This window comes from Staurois parvus, unplaced genomic scaffold, assembly GCF_062004578.1.
Source record: "Staurois parvus isolate SC_StPar_1 unplaced genomic scaffold, SC_StPar_1.0 ptg001528l, whole genome shotgun sequence".
Lineage (NCBI taxonomy): Eukaryota > Metazoa > Chordata > Amphibia > Anura > Ranidae > Staurois > Staurois parvus.
The window spans coordinates 58,384-80,419 of NW_028319324.1; the positions used below are offsets into that span (position 1 = coordinate 58,384).

Sequence of the window (22,036 nt, forward strand, 5' to 3'; positions counted from 1 at the left end):
GTTGTAGAGACAAGGCTGGACTTTGGCTAGTCACTTGTCTCAAGGACTAGCTGCACTTCAAGCCTTACCTGAGATGTTGGCACCCAACGTGGCACATGGCCCAGTGAAGGTGGCAACAACCATGACCTACAGTCCAAAGGCATTGCACCACATGTGTATATATCGGTCATTTTCTATCTTGCCTGTTTGTATTCACTTCAAATAAACTTTGAATTTTTTTTACTGAAGTTTGGCACGAGTGTTGCAATTGTTCACATGTATTAATAAACAATATCGGGTCTGAGATTATAAGTCCCATTTCAGTCTTTGCAGATGACACCAAGCTGTGCCGGGGAATAACGTCCTCACAGGATGTCTCCACCTCACAAGCCGACCTCAATGCTCTGTGTAATTGGGGGACTATGGGGCCAACGAGGTTTAATGTTGATACATGTAAGGTTCTGCACTTGGGGGCTAAGAATATGCATTAATCATACATACTGGGGGGGGGGGCAATGGTGGTGAAGGATCTGGGAGTTCTGGTAGATTACAAGCTCAATAAATGGCAGCAATGCCAAGCTGTGGGTTCTAAAGCGTGCAAATACTCTTTTGTATTAGGAGATGGATAGACTACAGAGAGAGAGATCATTTCCCCCCCCCCCCGGGTAAAAATAATTAGTAGACCTCATCTGGAATATGCAGTTCTGGGCTCCAAAACACAAAAAGAACATTGGGGAACTGGAGAAAGTACAGAGAAGGGCAACTAGATTAGGAATATCTACTCTGGCAAGCTCATCCTTTACCTGTTCAGAAAGCCCTTGGCAGAACTGGCTTTTTTGTGCTGCTGGGTTCCAAGTGGTACCTGCAATCCAACCTCTGAATTCGGCTGTGTGTTCAGTGACCAAGCGTCTACCCTGCCGCAGACTATGAAACTTTGCTTCGGCAGTAGCACAACAGTTGAGATCATCAAAAACCTGATTCATTGCGATCAAAAAAGTATCAAGATTCTTCAGAGTGCCATTGTCTTGTTCTATATAAGGGGAGACCCAAGCTGGATCTTCCCCAGTCAGAAGCCCAATAATAAACATTACCTCTCTGAAGGAAACGCAGCAGGGTACATTTGGAAATATATCAAACATTGATTAAGAAAACCCCTGTAGTGGTGGTGGTCTCCATTAAACTTAGACGGTTGGGGCATAGGTGAGTTGGTATCGTCTCGGTTCAGCAGAGTATAAATCTCTCCCTGTTGCCTATCCACTATGCTTTCTAGTTAGGCAGCAAATTGCTGAACTGCAGGAATTTGGGGTTATCCATCAAGAAAGAGTTGCCAAAGAGGAGCCACAACGTTTGCTATAGCAGCCTCCATGCTTGAACCTGACCCAGACCATGACAGAATAATCTGGCCCAGAGACCAGTTGCTATAGCAGTGTTAAGGCTTACCTGAAACCAGCAGGATAGGTACACCAGCAGGTTACCCTGGGAAAGGACGCAGGCTCACCTGAGGTGCGGGGTCTAAGCACTAACCGGTGTTCACCAGAGCTCCTAATGGTGGAGATGGATTTGGCTGCATGTTAGTACCAGGTCGCGGTCCTCAGGATCACCCCACCAGGGAATGAGCAAACCGGAATCCAATAGCAGATAGAACAGGTTAGGGATCAAGCAGAAGCAGAGTCAGTCAACAAGCCAAGGATCGGTCACAAAAACGGTAGTAGATGTGGATGAGGCAGAATCGTTGTCCAGGAACAAGCCACAGGTCGGTAGTGAAGGTATAGACGGCAGCAGGAGAGACCAGCGGGATATTGGCTGGAGAAGGCACAATAATCTGGCAAACAGGAAATGCAGAGACATGACTTATCAGGAAGTTCATGGGAGGAGCAAGGGGTTCAAGGTTCAAGATAAACAAAGTCAAGGTAGGATCATCCAAATAATTGTCAAGGGAGCTGTCCAGCATTCCAGGTGGCTCAGCAAGAAGAAACATTGCCGCTCCCCGCAGAAGGCCCAGGTTCAAACCCAGGTTCTGACAGTACTCCCCTCCTCACAGGAGGTCCCCTGGATGTCTTAGGACCAGGCTTGTGGGGAAACCTCTGGTGGAATTCTCTTGTTAATCTAGGAGCATGAACATTTTCCTCAGGCTCTCAAGAATTATCCTCTTACCATATCCTTCCCATTGGACAAGATATTGCAATTTTCCCTCTAAACATCCTAGAGTCAAGAATCTTCACCACAATCTTCTTCACCCTGTACCTCAACAGGTGGAAGAATTTTTCCAGAGAAAGGATTTTCATGAAATGGTTTGAAAAGTGATACATGAAAAAACTTCCTGACAGTATGAAGATTCACCCTGTTTAAGTGAAAGGTGACTGGGTTGATCTGAGCAGAAATCTGGAAAGGTCCCATAAAACCTTTTGGCCCAACTTTGCAGATGGAACATGAACCTGCAGATTTTTGGTAGATAGCCAAACATTGTCTCCCACATGAAAGGTAGGAAGTGATCTGCGTTGAATGTTGGCAGCCTTTTTATAACATTCCTGAGCCTCCCCCAAAGGTCTCGATCAACTTAGCCTGAATCTCCTGCAATGTAGTTAATCTGTTGGCAACAGCAGGAATTTGAGTTGTGATAGGGAGATCAGGAATAAAAACTGGATGATACCCCTTGAGGAAAAAGGGGCTTTGGCAGGTGGAGCTATGTTTAGCATCATTATAGGCAAACTCTGCTGTAGGTAGATAGTCCACCCAGTCATCCTGAAGATAACTGACAAAACACCAAAGGTACTGTTCCAAAGTTTGATTGGTCCTCTCGGTCTGACCATTAGACTGTGGATGAAAAGCAGAGGACAGGTACTCTGTTACCCCCAAAGCTGAACAAAAGCTTTTCCAAAATTTTGATGTAAACTGTACTCCTCTGTCAGATACCACATCATCAGGAATTCCATGTATTTTAAAAAAAACATCTCGAACCATCAACTCCGCAGTCTAGCCATTTTTGTAAGGGGGTCGACGACTACCAAGATAGTAGTCATTTCTTTTGAGGGAAGTAATTTGACTATAAAGTCCATAGAAATTGACCCCCAAGGTCTTGATGGAACAGGAAGTGGCTGGAGCAACCCCAAAGGAGAAGCTCGGGGTGTCTTATGATGTCAGACAAGAAGCCACGTAGCATTTGATATCTTTCCTATAACTAGGCCACCAGAAGAAACGTGACAGAAGGTCATCTGTTTTTGAAATCCCAAAATGTCCCGCCAGTTTGGAGGCATGAACTAATTTGAGGACTTCCACTTGAGCAGACTCAGGTACATAGAGACTATGTTCTAGAGTCCAAAAGCCATTCTTGTATTCAAGGTTAATGTCCCTAGGAGGATCACTGTGAAGTGGGTCATTCTCATACCTCTCTTTGAGAAGACTCAAGAATGTCTTTGCACTTGTGGCCCCTAGGAAGTTCTTTTGAGTTAGGATTGAACATTCGGAGTTGCACTCCTGGAGAGGCTCAGACAGCATCCTTGATAAGGCATTTAATCTGGAAAAGAATAAAAACCAACGTGCTTGTCTAGAAGACAATCACTTGGCCGAGCGAATGAATTCCACATTTTTATGGTCAGTGAGAACAGTTACAGGATGATTAGCCCCTTCTAGCAGATGCCTCCATTCAGAAAAGGCTCTTAATTGTCAGTAGCTCTTTATTCCCAATGTCGTAATTCCTTTTGGCTGAGGACATCAAACTAGAAAAGTAGGCACAAGGATGAAGCTGCATTTTCTCATCACTTCGCTGAGACAGGATCGCTCCCATGGCAGAACATTTCCAGGTGCTGACCAATCTACAGTGGGGATCGAAAGTTTGGGCACCCCAGCTAAAAATTTGTATTAATGTGCATAAAGAAGCCAAGGAAAGATGGAAAAAGCTCCAAAAGGCATCAAATTACAGATTAGACATTCTTATAATATGTCAACAAAAGTTAGATTTTATTTCCATCATTTACACTTTCAAAATAACAGAAAACAAAAAAATGGCGTCTGCAAAAGTTTGGGCCCCCTGCAGAGTTAATATCTTGTACTGCCCCCTTTGGCAAGTATCACAGCTTGTAAACGCTTTTTGTAGCCAGCCAAGAGTCTTTCAATTCTTGTTTGAGGTATCTTTGCCCATTCTTCCTTACAAAAGTCTTCCAGTTCTTTGCGATTTCTGGGCTGTCTGTCACGCACGGCTCTTTTAAGGTCTATCCATAGATTTTCAATTATGTTGAGGTCAGGAGATTGTGAAGGCCATGGCAAAACCTTCAGTTTACGCCTCTTGATGTAATCCCCCGTGGATTTCGAGGTGTGTTTAGGATCATTATCCATTTGTAGAAGCCATCCTCTCTTTAACTTCAGCTTTTTCACAGATGGCATCAAGTTACCATCCAAAATTTGCTGAAATTTTATTGAATCCATTTTTCCTTCTACTCGTGAGATGTTCCCTGTGCCACTGGCTGCAACACAACCCCAAAGCATGATTGATTCAACCCCATGCTTAACAGTTGGACAGAGGTTCTTTTCATTAAATTCTGTGCCCCTTCTTCTCCAAACGTACCTTTGCTCATTCCGGCCAAAAAGTTCAATTTTAACCTAATCGGTCCACAGAACTTGTTTCCAAAATGCATCAGGCTTGTCTATATGTTCATTTGCAAAGTTCAAACAATGATTTTTGTGGTGAGGACGTAGAAGAGGTTTTCTTCTGATGACTCTTCCATGAAGACCATATTTGTACAAGTATCTCTTTATAGTGAAATAGTGTACCACAACTCCAGTGTCTGCCAGATCTTTCTGGAGGGATCGTGCAGTCAAACGTGGGTTTTGAATTGTTTTTCTCACAATCCTGCGAGCTGTTCTGTCTGATATTTTTCTTGGTCTTCCAGATCTTGCTTTAACTTCCACTGTTCCTGATGACTGCCATTTCTTAATTACATTCCGAACAGAGGATATTGACATCTGAAAACGCTTTGCTATCTTCTTATAGCCTTCTCCAGCTTTGTGAGCGTCAACTATTTTCAGTTTCAGTTTTCTAGACAACTGCTTAGAAGAACCCATGGTGCTGATTGTTGGGGCAAGGTCAGATGAGTCTGGGCATTTAAAACCTTTGAGATTGACATCACCTGGTCTTCCCAGACGATGATCGAGAACAATCCATGACACTGGCAGGTCTCAGCTTGGCAAAGGGGACAGTGCATGCTATAAATTCTGCAGGGTGCCCAAACTTTTGCAGAAGCCATTTTTTTGTTTTCTGTTATTTTGAAAGTGTAAATGATGGAAATAAAATCTAACTTTTGTTGACATATAAGAATGTCTAATCTGTAATTTGATGCGTTTGAGATTTTTCCATCTTTCCTTGGCTTCTATATGCACATTAATACAAATTTTTAGCTGGGGTGCCCAAACTTTCGATCCCCACTGTACCTCTGCTTTGATCCTCTCGGGATCCATGCTCACTCCCTCTGGAGAAATGATATAGCCTAAGAACTGGATCTGGGTTTGTTCAAACTCACATTTCTCCAATTTAATGTAAAGTCTATTCTTCCTTAATCTTTCAAAGACAATGCAAACATGTTTGCGGTGCTCCTCCCAATTATAGTGTGTTTGTGCATTTTCTCTTGAAAATTTGCATTTGATAAATGGCTATTATGCGACATAAAAACAACCACCGTTTTATTCTCCTGGGCCTCTTTCAGAAAATATAGAATATTTGGGGGTTAAGTAATTTTCTAGGGAAAAAAAAAAGCCGATTTAAAATGTGAGAAAATGTCAAAATTGCTTTGGGCAGCAAGTGGTAAAGTCTACATGATCTGTCCATCTAAGACTGCCCTGTCCATAGGGTGACAACGCTGATGCACAGTTCACACAATTGCAGTGCAGTTCAGAAAAGTACACCATGCTGCGTTTTTCCACACTGCAAAAAACGCATCACAGAAGTCAAAAGGAAAGAAGTGACCTAACAGATCAAATGCAGTTAGAAAAGTGTGCACCAACTACATGTAAAACACATGCCAACTGCATGCATAGGTACAAGGAAAAAGGCGCAGTTACATGCAGTTTCTGGTGTGAATGGGCCCTGAAAGGCTGCATCATATATGTCATTTTTCATTTTCCCTGGAGTTCCACTGTTTCTGATACAGGAAATGATCCTGCAGCCCTGGGGAAGGAAGGGTTTTTTTTTTTCTCAGATGACAAAGTTGCTTCTGTGGGTTTGTTCTGCCTCCTGTAGGCCAAAATTGACCCTTTTTAATTGGTAGTCAGTGTAGACGTGTCCCCTTACAGTGGTGGTCAGTGTAGACGTGTCCCCTTACAGTGGTGGTCAGTGTAGACGTGTCCCCTTACAGTGGTGGTCAGTGTAGACGTGTCCCCTTACAGTGGTGGTCAGTGTAGACGTGTCCCCTTACAGTGGTGGTCAGTGTAGACGTGTCCCCTTACAGTGGTGGTCAGTGTAGACGTGTCCCCTTACAGTGGTGGTCAGTGTAGACGTGTCCCCTTACAGTGGTGGTCAGTGTAGACGTGTCCCCTTACATTGGTGGTCAGTGTAGGAGTGTCCCCTTACATTGGTGGTCAGTGTAGGAGTGTCCCCTTACATTGGTGGTCAGTGTAGGAGTGTCCCCTTACATTGGTGGTCAGTGGAAAATTACCCCATGGTAGCTCTTGGGGGATCCCTTGTTGTATATTAGGGAAATCATGGCAGGAAAAGTGATGGTGTTTTGCGATATCATCCCCCCCCCCCCCCCCCATTGATGGTGGTGTTGCACAGGTAAAATGTAATTCCATCAATTCCCCATACACAGCAATCTTAGTTTTCAAGGCACCATGAATGGAAAAAGGTTGAACAATATTTAAGTAGCATAAAGGCAAAACTTTTTTTCATTTTGGATACTTCCTGTCCCATAGCCCAAAAAAAAAAAAAAAGTAGGAGGAAATCCCTGCAAATTAAAGGAATTCCTTGGGGCCCCCAGGACTAATGTCCCCCATGACTTTTCTGGGGACAACCCAAAATTTGGGGTTTTTTACTATCAATGATGGTGATCAGGACAAATAGAGGGGGTAGGATCTTCCTAACGGGGACACAGCTATAAAAAAAACTTGATGGGGGTTCTAATCCCCCCCCCCCCGCTATCCAAACCTAAAAAAGTTTGCGCTTTAGTTATACTTTCAGTCTCAAGGCACCCGAGTCTAAACCGTGGCTTACAAAGCCTTCCACAACACTGCCCCTAGATACATCACCATCCTCAGATATTGCCCGCTCCGCTCCTCCCAAGACCTCTTCCTCTCTAGCTCCCTCATCACCTCCTCCCACGCTCACCTCCAGAGCCTCCCCCAATCTCTGGAACTCCCTAAACCAGTATGTCCGGTCAGCACCCCACCTTGTCTGCCTTTAGGGGATCTTTGAAAACTCACTTATTCAGGGAAGCCTACCCCACCTCCACCTAAGAACTGTACTTGAATCCCCTCCATCAGACCATCCCCCTCAGCCATCACCTTTTGTATCCCCTCCCCCTTCCTTTGGATTTTAAGCTCCTTGAGCCGGGCCCTCCTATTCCTTCTGTACTGAATTGTATTGTAATTGTACCGCCCCCCTTATATTGTACAGCACTGAGCAAACTGTTGGCGCGATATGATTTATTATTATTATACAGGATTTATATCTTTCAAATACCATTGTCTAAAAGCATAAGCACTACGTGACATGAAAAGGGGATCATTCCCCACATAACCTGCACTGAGAATTGTTTTAAAGTGTTTCCATATCCAGGATCTGATCTTTTCCTCCTTTCTAAATGAGGTAAGACTGGCTGCCTGGACCTTCACAGATCTCCAAGAACATCATGGAGTGTTCATCCATGCAGGTTCAATGCATAGATCATGGATCAGGACACTGATTTGAACAAGCTGCCTGCACAGATATGATCAAGTGAATGAGGCCAAAAAGTGGCTGCACTGGTCACACATGACTGGCTTTATGAAGTGATGCTGATCCCAGAACTATGACAGCTCCATTAGAGGTCAGTCCACCACTGCTCACTGCTCCAGGAACCCCTGGAGGAATCCTGATTGAGAAAGGCTGATCTAGCAGTTTAGACATTGGATAAAAGGGAATCGATTGAAAGAGGTCTGTTTTTCAGATCAAAAAAAAAAAAAAAAAAAAAGAAGAGGGACAGAGAGATTAGATACTAACACCTCAATTGTACAAAGAGGACTGTTGCCAGCTCTGTCTTTGGTGCACCTGAAACTAAACCCCCCTATGTGTCACACCTTAGCATTTTACCATAGGCGCTCATTATGAAGGGAAAATCAATCTTAAGAAGTTGTCACTGAAACATTTGTCTCCATTGGAAAATTTCCCTTGGCCTCTGGCTCTGGTGAGGACTTCTGCTGACAAATGTCCACCAATCAGTGGATGAAATTCTGACCTGGAAGTCATTGGCCTACCTGCTGCCATTGTTTGGTGCCAATATATTAGTGGATGTGCTGCCCACTTTTCCATTGATGCAGGCAAGGGGACCAATTCCAATGAGACTCTGACCATACACCATGTGTATATATACCAGAGGATGTAGAACTCCCATGGTGAATGTCTACTATCAGTGATAAAGCTTGCTGCAGTGGGCATATGATGGATTTTGCTCTAGAACTGGAGCTTTGGATGTTGCATGACACTGCTGTTCCACCAATATTCAACCCAATACAGGCTGGACCATAGGCATGTTGGCACGGCTATGCATGATGGCTAGTTGGCATTTAAGATTAAACGGATTGTGCTTGGAAGGAACCACAAGTACAGAGATCCTAATATGAGTTTATACAGCAATTATAATAACAAACAATACAGATAAAAGGTGACATATAAGGCATAAAGTCCAAAAATCCAAAGGTCCTAGGTAGGGTATGAGAGGTGAAGGCAGCTGCCCATAGAGCGAAGCAGTACCAAATCAGATTATCAATTTTTTCGGCTACAGTTGGCATATAGAAACCTGAAACTATATTTCCTGGACTTTGAAAAGTGGCCTTGGCTAGAACAGTTGGCTTAAAGGTTTTTTTCTGTGGGAATGCTCAATAGCTTAAATATCAAAAAGGAGTCTTGTGAGCTGTGGGCTTTGCCTTGTTGACAGTTGTGCATGAAAGGCTTGGACTTTGCAATTGGCCATTATTGGGAAACATTTCCTTAAGGAAAGTCAACTCTGGTCTCATGGGGTGAAGCACCAGGGGGGGATTAAGGACCAATGTTTTGGTAGAGCTAGTAAGGGATGGGCTGGAATGGTCAAAAAGAAGTTGTTTTGACAACACTGACATTTTTATAGTGGGTGGTGTTTACACTTTTCTTCAGGATTCGTTTGTGCCCAACTTTGACCTTATTTAATGAGAACTTATCACATACACCCATAGTAAACCACTCCATACCACCTCTTGATGGGCTTTTGGTATCTGAGTAATTTTGATTAGCGGACGTCTTTATATTTTTAGATGAGGAGGTATTATAATTGAGGATGTTTTTATTAGCTTCGTAATTTCCATCCCTGACAATGGTCACCAGGACAAATAAAGGCACGAGTTTCCTCAGCACAGACAGCAATAAAACCCAACAGAGGGTTTAACTCTTCATCACTCCATCCAAAATGAAAAAATAGATTTGCCCTTATATTCATTGAAGGTGTCTATCAGAGAACGTTCCTCCTATCTACCCAACCATGATCAGCTCAGAGGATAATATGACATTTATGGACATGCTTACTTGGACCAGATTGGGGAGAGTCAACCAGTGGGGTTCTTTCCAGTGCAGCTCTGAAGGATTACCCACAGGGATCCCATAGATGGGGATATCAGCTAGGCTCCCCCATCTATAGGCACAGACTATTTTTTATACCATGAGCTTTTGGTAGAAGGATGATTTGGCCTCTACCTTGTCATCTGTGGGTAGCATTAGAAGCCTTTTCATATTGCTTCTAAACCAACACCACCACATACAATACTCCTTGGTTCTTTGCTGGTATTATTTCCATAATTAAAGTTTCTCTATGGCCATAATTCATTTTTTGAGGAATCCGTCCCCCAGCCCTTGTGTGAGGAGCGTCTAGCGTTTCTGCTCCATCATGGCTGCTGGTCTCATTCCAATATTCTGGTTTTGACTGATGAAAAATGCTTTGACTGACCCTTGAGCTAGGTTTTCAAGGCCCTGGGTTTACTCTATGATGATCTTGACTCTGGGAACTCAGCAGAAACTAACCTTAGGTCAGTACGTCAGGGTAAACACACCACTGATTTCCGCTGCTGGTCACCTGACTCAGGGTGGAATGATCCAGCTCTAACAGGCCATTTGAGGTTAGGCTTATCAGACTCCATCAAGGACTCCTTAGTACATTATCCTGAACCAAGGTCATTGAATGAATCCATGCAAGCAGGGGTGGACTGACAACTCATGGGGCCCCCGGGCAATAGGGGGATCATGGGGCTCCTGTGTCCTTGCCCAAACTAAAAAAAGCCTATGAAAAAAGGTACCAGGGGCATCTCATGGGGCCCCCTAATGACCCCAGGCCTTCGGGCAGTGCCAGAGATTCCAAAATGGTCAGTCCACCCCTGCATGCAAGTAATCATCCGTATAGACAGATGTTTAGATGAGAGGTTTGTTCCTCATTGCCTCATAGTACCCCACTTCTTCTCCATCAGACCTTCCTGGATCCTTTCAACCTCTCCAAGAGGAGGAACTCATTCAAGTTGGCATTACTCATTTGTCCCCTGGGGAAAAGGCTAGAAGAGGATCCCAGGGACTATACTGCTTATACTATGGGAAGACATTTGCCAGAGCCAGGAGGAAGGATCCAAGCTAGATCCCTCCTTGCAGATACAAGAGCCCTGTTGGAGTTGTGTCCTGCACTTATGGGCGGTAGGGAGGAGGGTTATCAACAGTGAAAACAGTCCAAGTGGTTACAGTGGCTTCCCTGGTGACAACACTGCATGAAAATTACTTAAGACCAAAAAGCATTTTCAACCTGCAGGAGGAAGGCCCCGGGGCTGGCATTTTCAATTATTTCAATGAATTTCCCTTTTTGGATAATCATAAACCTGGAAAGTCATGATGTGAAAGAAAAGGAAAAAAAAAATTAGTGAAAAGGGCTAGAATGTTTAAAAAGGCCAAAAAATTTATCTAACAAAATTTTTTTATGAAAAAGGGACTCTTTCAACTTCTTGGCTTTGAGAATGTCAACTTATGGGTGAATTTGGGTTGGGTAAATCAGGGGAATAAATTTATACACTGATTAAAAAAATGAAAGGAAGACTTTTTAATCAGAGTCGCATCAAGTCAATGAAACTCCTGAGATATGGATCTGGTCAGGTAAGTAGCAGAGGGGGTTGTTCATCAGTTTGTTGCTTTGGTTTTCATGAAATTAACAGGTGCACTAGATAGGCAACAATGAGACAACCCCCAAAACAGGAATGGGTTTACAGGTGGAGGCCACTGACATTTTTTCCCTACTCATCTTTTCTGACTGTTTTTCACTAGTTTTGCATTTGGCTAGGGTCAGTGTTACTACTGGTAGTATGAGGCCATACCTGGACCCTACAGAGGTTACACAGGCAGTCCAACTCCTCCAGGATGCCACATCAATACCTGCCATTGCCAGAAGGTTTGCTGTGTCTCCCAGCACAGTCTCAAGAGCATGGAGGAGATTCCAGGAGACAGGCAGTTCCTCTAGGAGGGCTGGACAGGGCCGTAGAAGGTCCTTAACCCATCAGCAGGACCGGTATCTGCTCCTTTGTGCAAGGAACAGGATGAGCCCTGCCAGAGCCCTACAAAATGTCCTCCAGCAGGCCACTGGTGTGAATATCTGACCAAACAATCAGAAACAGACTTCATGAGGGTGGCCTGAGGGACCGATGTCCTCTAGTGGGCCCTGTGCTCACTGCCTGGCACCATAGAGTTGGATTAGCATTTGCCATTGTACAATCATATTGTAGCATGGATGGTGACCCTGAAGCTGACTACCTGGCGGGAATCTGACTGCAAAATCTCCTTCAGCCCGGCTTCACACTAATGCTGTGCGGCATATTCTATGTGATTCGCACAGGAACCCAATTCCTGTGCAAATCACATGCAATGTCTGTGTTGTGTGCAGGGCTGCTGTTAGAAACCACGGGCCCCGTACAGACAACCTGGCAGCAGGGGGAAACGTATGCTACACAAGGAGGGTGATGGGTGAGGTGGGAGCAATTACTGGAACCAATCCCCTGTATGGCTCTCTCTGCAGCAGCTGAAAGATAGCAGGAGGGAGAGGAGATGAAGCCGGCTTTCAGCTGCTGCAGGGAGCCATACAGGGGATCGGTTCCAGTAATTTCCCCCGTCGTGGGCAGGGAGGGTGATCAGCACATTCGATTCACCCAGCTGCCTGGGCCCATCCTGCTGACCTGGGCCCCATACAGCAGGACAGGTGGTACCTTTTTAATCCACTGCCCTGTCTGTACGGTGCGATTTGAGCCATACATCTAGTATTGCTCAAATCACATCCAAAAAAATTTCAATGCTTTGTAAATATTAACTGGATAAAGTTACTTAAAAAAAAAAGAAAAAAAAAAAGCCATAATATAAAACTTATTCAAAAGAAGAATATTGGCAACCTTGAAAGTACTTTCAAATTCAGGGATGGAAGCCTTGAGTGAGTCTAACAAAAGTCATCCTAAGCCTGGTATAGGTGTCAGTAAAATGTTTGACAAAAGGGAGGAAAATGTAAAGGTAAAATAAACGTCTTTTTATTTAGTATAAATTAAAATTATGCATGTGATATACAAATCAATCAATCAATGGATAAATAAATCAAAACACTGCCCACAGGTATATAGACTTCCATAATGTAGTTGATGCAGATTATATACATGGGAGCAGCACAGGATATACACAACAGCAGCGTATTGTCTACACAACATATACATATCAATCACCCACCTCCATTGAATGGAGGGATGGGGACCCTCTGCAGAATGCGAGGTGACACCCTATTCTCATAAAGGGGACATTTACATCATAAAACCAGGGTGGGGGTCCCAGCCTTATTTATATCTGGCAACCCCCAGACTTCCAACACACACCTGACAAACAACCAGTTATCCACATCATCTCTGGAATCCCCTCTACATGCCTGTCTCTGACCCCAACAACTTGGACAGAATGCTGCCCGACATCGAGAACTGCCCTGGAGAGGCCAGTGGAGACCCTAAAGCCCCCGACTCCACTGACGATCACACCAAGAAGAGCAAAAAGAAGAATTATCAAAGATACGCCAAACCACCATACTCCTACATGGCCATGATTGCCATGGTCCTCCAGAGCGCCCCCGGGAGGAAGCTCAAACTTTCCCAGGTAACTAACCCCCCATTATGGGGCTTCACTGCAGCTAGGGGAGGGGGTGGGGGGCATTGAGACCAGCTCAGAATAAGGACCAGTCAGAGGGAAAGTCTTTATTTTTGGCACAAAAATTATTTAGGAAGAAAAGGAGCCTCCGGTAGGCCAACAAAGGCGGAAAAGATGATACCAATATGTATTAAAAAAAATAGAAGTTCAAGTAGTAAGGGGAATTGTTTTTTTTATATAAACTGTAAATATATTTTTTAATTTAGGCCTCTGGCTGCCTCTGTTATATATCTGCAGCATATAAAACTCAGGCTGAATTCAAGGAAAAAAAAAAAACAAAACTTGTTTATTTTTCTCCCCAAATTTTTGCATAAACTGTATCTAAAGCCCAAACCTTTATGAAGTGGGTTAGATTTTTGTTGCATTTGTATGGAGCAATAATAGTGAAGGCTTTAAGCTGTCTTCACACAATAGAAGACTCCATCTATGGCAACAGATTCTGAAAATTTCAGATCATTTGGTAAATCACATCAAAAGTTTAAGCTATATTTTACAATGATAAAACATTTCATGTGAACAACTTAATGTAAAAAGAGCTTACATACAATGTTGAAATGTGTTTTTATTACAAAATATATGAAAACTATTTTTAAAAATATATTTTCAAATATGTTTTATGTCTTTAAAAATACATTTAATCTACATTTTTGGAATGCATTAACAAATATATGTTAACGTTACTTTTTATATGTTAAAAAATCTGAATATATTTAATATATATATTTTTCACATATATATATATATATATATATATATATATATATATATATATATATATATATATATATATAGTGCTGCATGTTGAAATTCATTTTTTCTATATTAAAAAATATATTCAGATTTAACATATAAAAAGTAACTTTAACATATATTTGTTAATGCATTCCAAAAATGTAGATTAAATGTATTTTTAAAGACCTAAAACATATTTGAAAATATATGTATTGTGTGTGTGTGTGTGTGTGTGTGTGTGTGTGTGTGTGTGTGTATATACACACATACAAAGTTGAAATGTGTTATTACAAAATATATGAAAACTATGTATGTATGTATGTATGTATGTATGTATGTATGTATGTATGTATGTATGTATGTATGTATGTATGTATGTATATATATATATATATATATATATATATATATATACAGTCATGGCCGAAATTGTTGGCACCCTTGATATTTCTCCAGGAAATCATGTATTTCTCACGAAACGTATTGCATTAACACATGTTTTGCTATACACATGTTTATTCCCTTTGTGTGTATTGGGACAAAACAAAAAAAGGGAGGAAAGAAAGCAAATTCGACATAATGTCACACAAACCTCCAAAAATGGGCTGGACAAAAGTATTGGCACCCTTTCACAACTGCGGATAAATAAGAATGTTACAAGCATGTGATGCTCCTGTAAACTCACCTGGGGCAAGTAACAGGTGTGGGCAATATAGAAATCACACCTGAAAGCAGATAAAAAGGAGAGACGTTCACTTAACCTTTGCATTGTGTGTCTGTCTGTGCCACACTAAGCATGGACAACAGAAAGAGGAGACGAGAACTGTCTGAGGACCTGAGAACCAAAATTGTGGCAAAATATCAACAATCTCAAGGTTACAAGTCCATCTCCAGAGAACTAGATTTGCCTTTGTCCACAGTGCGCAACATTATCAAGAAGTTTGCAACCCATGGCACTGTAGCTAATCTCCCTGGTCGTGGACGGATGAGGAAAATTGATGAAAGATTGCAACGCAGAATAGTCCGGATGGTGGATAAGCAGCCCCAAACATGTTCCAAAGACATTCAAGCTGTCCTGCAGGCTCAGGGAGCATCAGTGTCAGCGCGAACTATCCGTCGACATTTAAATGAAATGAAACGCTATGGCAGGAGACCCAGGAGGACCCCACTGCTGACACAGAGACATAAAAAAGCAAGACTACAGTTTGCCAAAATGTACTTGAGTAAGCCAAAAGCCTTCTGGGAAAACGTCTTGTGGACAGATGAGACCAAGATAGAGCTTTTCGGTAAAGCACATCATTCTACTGTTTACCGAAAACGGAATGAGGCCTACAAAGAACAAAACACAGTACCTACGGTAAAATATGGTGGAGGTTCAATGATGTTTTGGGGTTGTTTTGCTGCCTCTGGCACTGGGTGCCTTGACTGTGTGCAAGGCATCATGAAATCTGAGGATTACCAAAGGATTTTGGGTCGCACTGTAGGGCCCAGTGTCAGAAAGCTGGGTTTGCGTCCAAGATCCTGGGTCTTCCAGCAGGACAATGACCCCAAACATACGTCAAAAAGCACTCAGAAATGGATGGCAAAGAAGCGCTGGAGAGTTCTGAAGTGGCCAGCAATGAGCCCAGATCTAAATCCCATTGAACACCTGTGGAGAGATCTTAAAATTGCTGTTGGGAAAAGGTGTCCTTCCAATAAGAGAGACCTGGAGCTGTTTGCAAAGGAAGAGTGGTCCAAAATTCCGGGTGAGAGGTGTCAGAAGCTTATTGATGGTTATAGGAAGCGACTGATTTCAGTTATGTTTTCCAAAGGGTGTGCAACCAAATATTAAGTTAAGGGTGCCAATACTTTTGTCCAGCCCATTTTTGGGGTTTTGTGTGACATTATGTCATATTTGCTTTTCTGCCTCTGTTTTATATTTGTTCCAATACATACAAAGGGAATAAACATGTGTATAGCAAAACATGTGTTAATGCAATACCTTTTTTGTGTGAAATACTTGATTTTCAGGAAAAATATCAAGGGTGCCAACAATTTCGGCCATGACTGTATATATACACATACATACATACATACACACACACACGCATACAAACATACAATGTTGAAATGTGTTATTACAAAATATATGAAAACTATTTTTAAAAATATATTTTCAAATATGTTTTAGGTCTTTAAAAATACATTTAATCTACATTTTTGGAATGCATTAACAAATATATGTTAAAGTTACTTTTTATATGTTAAATCTGAATATATTTTTTAATATATAAAAAATGAATTTCAACATGCAGCACTAATATATATATATATATATATATATATATATATATATATATATATATATATATATATATATATATATGTGAAAAATATATATTTTAAATATATTCAGATTTTTTAACATATAAAAAGTAACGTTAACATATATTTGTTAATGCATTCCAAAAATGTAGATTAAATGTATTTTTAAAGACATAAAACATATTTGAAAATATATTTTTAAAAATAGTTTTCATATATTTTGTAATAAAAACACATTTAATCTACATTTTTGGAATGCATTAACAAATATATGTAAAACTATATGTTAAAAATGACTTATATGTTAACAAAATTATATATATATTTTTTTTTTTTTTTTAATTTTTTTAAAATATTTATCATATATTTTGTAACATTCCAAAAACGCATTTCAACATGCAGCACTGTGTATATATCTATATGTGTGTATGTTTTGAAATATATTGAATACGGCCAAAATTGTAGGATTTCAAATATATTCTTCCCAAATTTATTGATATATATTTAAAATATATTTTTCTTCCATGTGGGCTGTCCTAGCACAAATCCTCTTCCCACCATCCCTCTCCCAACACAAATCCCCCCCCCAATCATCTTGTGGTGCCCCCCAGCTCACATACCAGTGCCCAAAGCAGCCGCCCCTCCTGCCCACCCCTTGTCCCGGCCCTGTTAGCCATTGCTGTGTGAACATATGTTTTCTAGTAATTAATGATTTTATAGAGGGGGGTGTTTTTGCCTTTTATTTTAGTTTTTATTGCTGTCTGTGTCCCCACTGGGGAGATTTACCATGAGCCCCCCCAGGCATGAAAGTGATGGGAAATGCCAAAATATTGGGCTGTCACCAGCAAAGGAATAGAGCAGAACCCTTCCAGTCAGGATAATTGTTCCTGGGGCAACTGTCTAACTTGGGATTTGCTTCACTTTGGAGAGATTTCAACTGACTTGAAGGCGAGGGAAAAGGAAATTTCCCCCATGGGATCACAACATTCACCCACAGACCTCCCCGGGACAGCGATGTTCCTTTCACCCACGCGTACATTTGGCTTCCAACACCAAACTTCTTCAGAAAGTGCTACCTACTCTATTCAATACAAGCATGCCCAATGAGTTCTGTCTGTATGGTGACTTCACTTGCCGCATGCTTAACGTAGGAAGCCTTGTATGAGCGATGGGTTCCTGGCATACCCAAGAGGTCTACAATGGTGTCCTCCTAAGTATCTCAGTGAAGGTCTCCTGGTGAGGGTCAACCCTGGGAATGGAGATAAATATTGCTCATATAATGTAATAGGTAGTATGTATCTGGGTTTATGGCCATTCTCATTTACTTGCAACTGTCATTTTTTCCATCAGATCCTCCAAGAGATCAGCAGCCTCTTCCCTTTCTTTGAGGGGGATTATCAGGGCTGGAAGGACTCTGTCCGACACAACCTCTCCTCCAATGATTGCTTCAGAAAGGTAAGGACTTGGTGCTTCTGGGATGTGATGGCAGTGGTGGTGGTGGTGAACAGTGACCCATCATTGGCATCAGTGGGATGAATAGTGCCTCAAGGGCCAGACAAAGGCAAGCAAAGGGCCACAGTTTAGAGACCACTGGATTAGACCATTGTGATATGCGGGGCTTTTCTTCAGCGGGAACACGGGGAAATGAAGTTCCGGCACCTCCAGCACTGAATGTATGTAATGGCAAGGCGTGAGGTGTGTGCTGCAGGGACTATTGATGCTGGCTGCTAGGGGATCTATTGTCACTGGTGGGCATGTTTTTTTGTGAAGGTCTATTTTTGCCAGTGGGGATCTATCACTGTTGGGGGGGTCTTGTGTTGCTGTTAGGGATCTACTGCTGGAAGGGGGGGTTCCTGGCTGCTAGGAGGTATGTTGCTGGGGATGGTATTTTGTTGGGGGTGGTCCACTGTTGCTGTCTGAGGGGTCTATTGTTGTGTGGGGGATATTTTGTTGCTGCAGGCAATCTGTCATTGCTGGAGCGAGGTCTATTTTTGCTGGGGGGAACTATTGTTGATGGGGGGGGTCCATTGTTGCGGTCTGCAGGGGATCTATTTTACTGCTTTGTTGTTAACAAATTCCATACAAATTATTTAGCACCATAAAATTATACCTGGTTCTGTATTCTCTAAAAGGGGCAGTACTGCATTGCGTAAAAAGGCTGTTTGATCCTGTCTTCTCTGCTCCTCCTCTTGCTCAAATGTCCATGCCTTATCTCCTGATAAGACAGACTTAACCCATAGCCATGCTGCACATGCTCACTTTAGTGTGTATTGTTAGAGAGGTTCTTTTTTTTTTCTTGGGAGAGTGCATGTGATTAGTACAGGGCCAATCAGCGCTGTCCAGACAGAGCGTCAGGGGTTCTGCATCCTCCCAGAGCAGAAACAAAACTCCTACAAGCCTTAACCAGTGCTCTGCTGGACACTGATAGAAGACTGCTATATACTGCTGATGAGAAAAGGTATTTAGCAGTTTATATTTACTACAATAATTGCATTTCCATGTTCTGTGTACCGGGGGAGAGCGGATATAGCGAACGCGGGGTCCGGGGAGAGCGGATATAGCGAACGCGGGGTCCGGGGAGAGCGGATATAGCGAACGCGGGGTCCGGGGAGAGCGGATATAGCGAACGCGGGGTCCGGGGAGAGCGGATATAGTGAGCTTCCAGGTCTTATTGCCAACTCTTAATTGAACAAGCTGAATCTAGAAGCTGATTGGCTGCCATGCGCAGCTGCACCACATTCGGAGTGGTCCAGTTTCAGTAAATCTCCCCCCATTGTGTCCGGACACCAATGACGCATGCGAACTGCTTTAGTGAATGTCCATATGGAAGAAAAATATATTTCTCCCAAATATATTGGGATACACACACACACACACACACACACACACACACACACACACACACACACACACACACAATATAAAAAATTTAAAAAAATAAGATTTTTTTTAACTCAGTTATTTGAAATTATAAGAGTATATTTAAAAAATATGCATTTTTAAAAATATATTTAATATATTCTTCAGATTTTTTTAACATATAAAAAGTCATTTTAACATGTTTTAAATGCATTCCAAAAATGTAGATTTGTATTTTTAAAGACATTTTTCAAAATACATTTCAAATATAGTATAGTCATTTTATAATAAAAACGCATTTTAACATGCATTATATATACACATTTTGTTTTAATTGAAAAATATTTTTAAATATATTGAATACAGCCAAAATTGTAACATTTCAAATATATGGCAATATATTTGGGAAGAATATTTTTAAATATATTTCAAATATATTTTTCTTCCATGTGGGTGGAGCCCGGTGTTCTAGCATGGCAGGAGTTATTTTCAATTTCAGCCAACCAGGGAGCCCCCTTACACACTCAATAGGGGACCCAGCTATTCTGAAAAATAGGGGCAGATCTGGGGAAATGATTTTTCTGTATTATAAATAGGCCGTAAGGATCGGTTCCCCTGACCCGTAATAGATTTGTGTGAATTTGCTGTGCCGGCCTACGCCTCTAATGTCTTCTCACTCTTTGCAGGTCCTAAAAGATCCACTAAAGCCGCAGGCTAAGGGCAACTATTGGACGGTGGATGTGACCCAAATTCCTGCTGACGCCATGAAGCTGCAGAATACGAGAGTCACCCGGCAAGAAGCCTACCCTCCTGACCTGGCCCCTTATATCCTGCATGGACAGCCCTACAGATCTTCAGAGTTTCACCACCCCCATCTTTCAAATGACAATACTGGGGTCAGAGCAGATGCGGAGGCTGGTCCCTCGTTATCAACCCAACCCCCTATTATAGATCCCGCCTCAACCTTCCCAAACATCTTGTGGAACCTTCCAACTTCATATTCGCAATATGTGCCCCCTAATGTTGTGGCCCCTCCCAGCATACACCCTCTCCTGCTGTACCCAAACTTCCCCTCTTCCTCTCTGGGTAACTACTTGCCTTCCTCGTATTCCAGCTCCACCCATGCAGAGCGGAGGGATGCCTGCTCTCACAGCTTGACACCCCAAATGCCTCCCCCACCGAGACCCTCTGAAGCCAGAATCTCCACTTCAGAATTCCCTCCCAATAGGACAGTCTTTGACATCCCCGTGTATCCACAACATGGGGGCTACACGCACCATCAAAACGTCTATGGGCAGCATTTATCTCAGGGTGGGGCGTACGCAGAGTACAGACCCAATGGCTACTGATTGGCCAGTTGTAGAGACAAGGCTGGTCTTGGGCTAATCACTTTTGTCTCAAGGACTAGCTGCACTTCAAGCCTTACCTGAGATGTTGGCACCCAACGTGGCACATGGCCCAGTGAAGGTGGCAACAACCATGACCTACAGTCCAAAGGCATTTGCACCACATGTGTATATATCGGTCATTTTGTATCTTGCCTGTTTGTATTCACTTTAAATAAATTGGAATTTTTTTTTACCAAAGTTTGGCACGAGTGTTGCAATTGTTCACATGTATTTATAAACCATATCAGGTCTGAGATTATAAATCCCATTTCAGTCTTTGCAGATGACACCAAGCTGTGCCGAGGAATAACGTCCTTACAGGATGTCTCCAATTTACAAGCCAACCTCAATGCTCTGTGTAATGGGGGGACTATGGGGCCAATGAGGGTTAATGGTCATAAATGTGAGGTTCTGCACTTGGGGGCTAAGAATATGCATGCATCATACATACTGGGGGGGGGTACAACTGGGGGGTCAAGGATGGTGAAGGATCTGGCAGTTCTGATAGATTAAAAGCTTAATAATGGCAGCAATGCCAAGCTGCGGGTTCTAAAGCGAGAAAAAGCCTCTTGTATTAGGAAATAGATAAACTCCAGAGAGATATCATCCCACCCCCCGGTACTAATTATTAACACCTCATCTGGAATATGCAGTTCAGTTTTGGGCTCCAATTCACCAAAAAAAACATTGGGGAACTGGAGAAAGTACAGAGAAGGACAACCAAACTGATACGAGGCATGGAGGAGATCAGCTATGAGGAAAGATTAGAGGAACTGAATTTATTCTCTTAAGAGGAGATTAAGGGGGGGGATGTGATCTCCATGTAGAATACATAGGGGGGGGATGTGATCTCCATGTAGAATACATAAGGGGGGGGGATGTGATCTCCATGTAGAATACATAAGGGGGGGGGATGTGATCTCCATGTAGAATACATAAGGGGGGGGGATGTGATCTCCATGTAGAATACATAAGGGGGGGGATGTGATCTCCATGTAGAATACATAAGGGGGGGGGATGTGATCTCCATGTAGAATACATAAGGGGGGGGGATGTGATCTCCATGTAGAATACATAAGGGGGGGGGATGTGATCTCCATGTAGAATACATAAGGGGGGGGGATGTGATCTCCATGTAGAATACATAAGGGGGGGGGATGTGATCTCCATGTAGAATACATAAGGGGGGGGGATGTGATCTCCATGTAGAATACATAAGGGGGGGGATGTGATCTCCATGTAGAATACATAAGGGGGGGGATGTGATCTCCATGTAGAATACATAAGGGGGGGGGATGTGATCTCCATGTAGAATACATAAGGGGGGGGGGATGTGATCTCCATGTAGAATACATAAGGGGGGGGG

At 42.5% G+C, this 22,036-nt stretch overlaps 1 protein-coding gene across 1 annotated transcript; it reads left to right on the forward strand.

Moving 5' to 3' along the window:
- Positions 1–13,111: 13,111 nt before the first annotated feature.
- Positions 13,112–20,631, forward strand: LOC149435363 (forkhead activin signal transducer 3-like). Its single transcript, XM_089662725.1, has 3 exons — positions 13,112–13,336; positions 17,774–17,878; positions 19,969–20,631. Exons 1-3 carry the CDS (start codon positions 13,112–13,114, stop codon positions 20,629–20,631), a joined length of 993 nt encoding a protein of 330 aa, XP_089518851.1.
- The last annotated feature ends 1,405 nt before the right edge of the window (positions 20,632–22,036 follow it).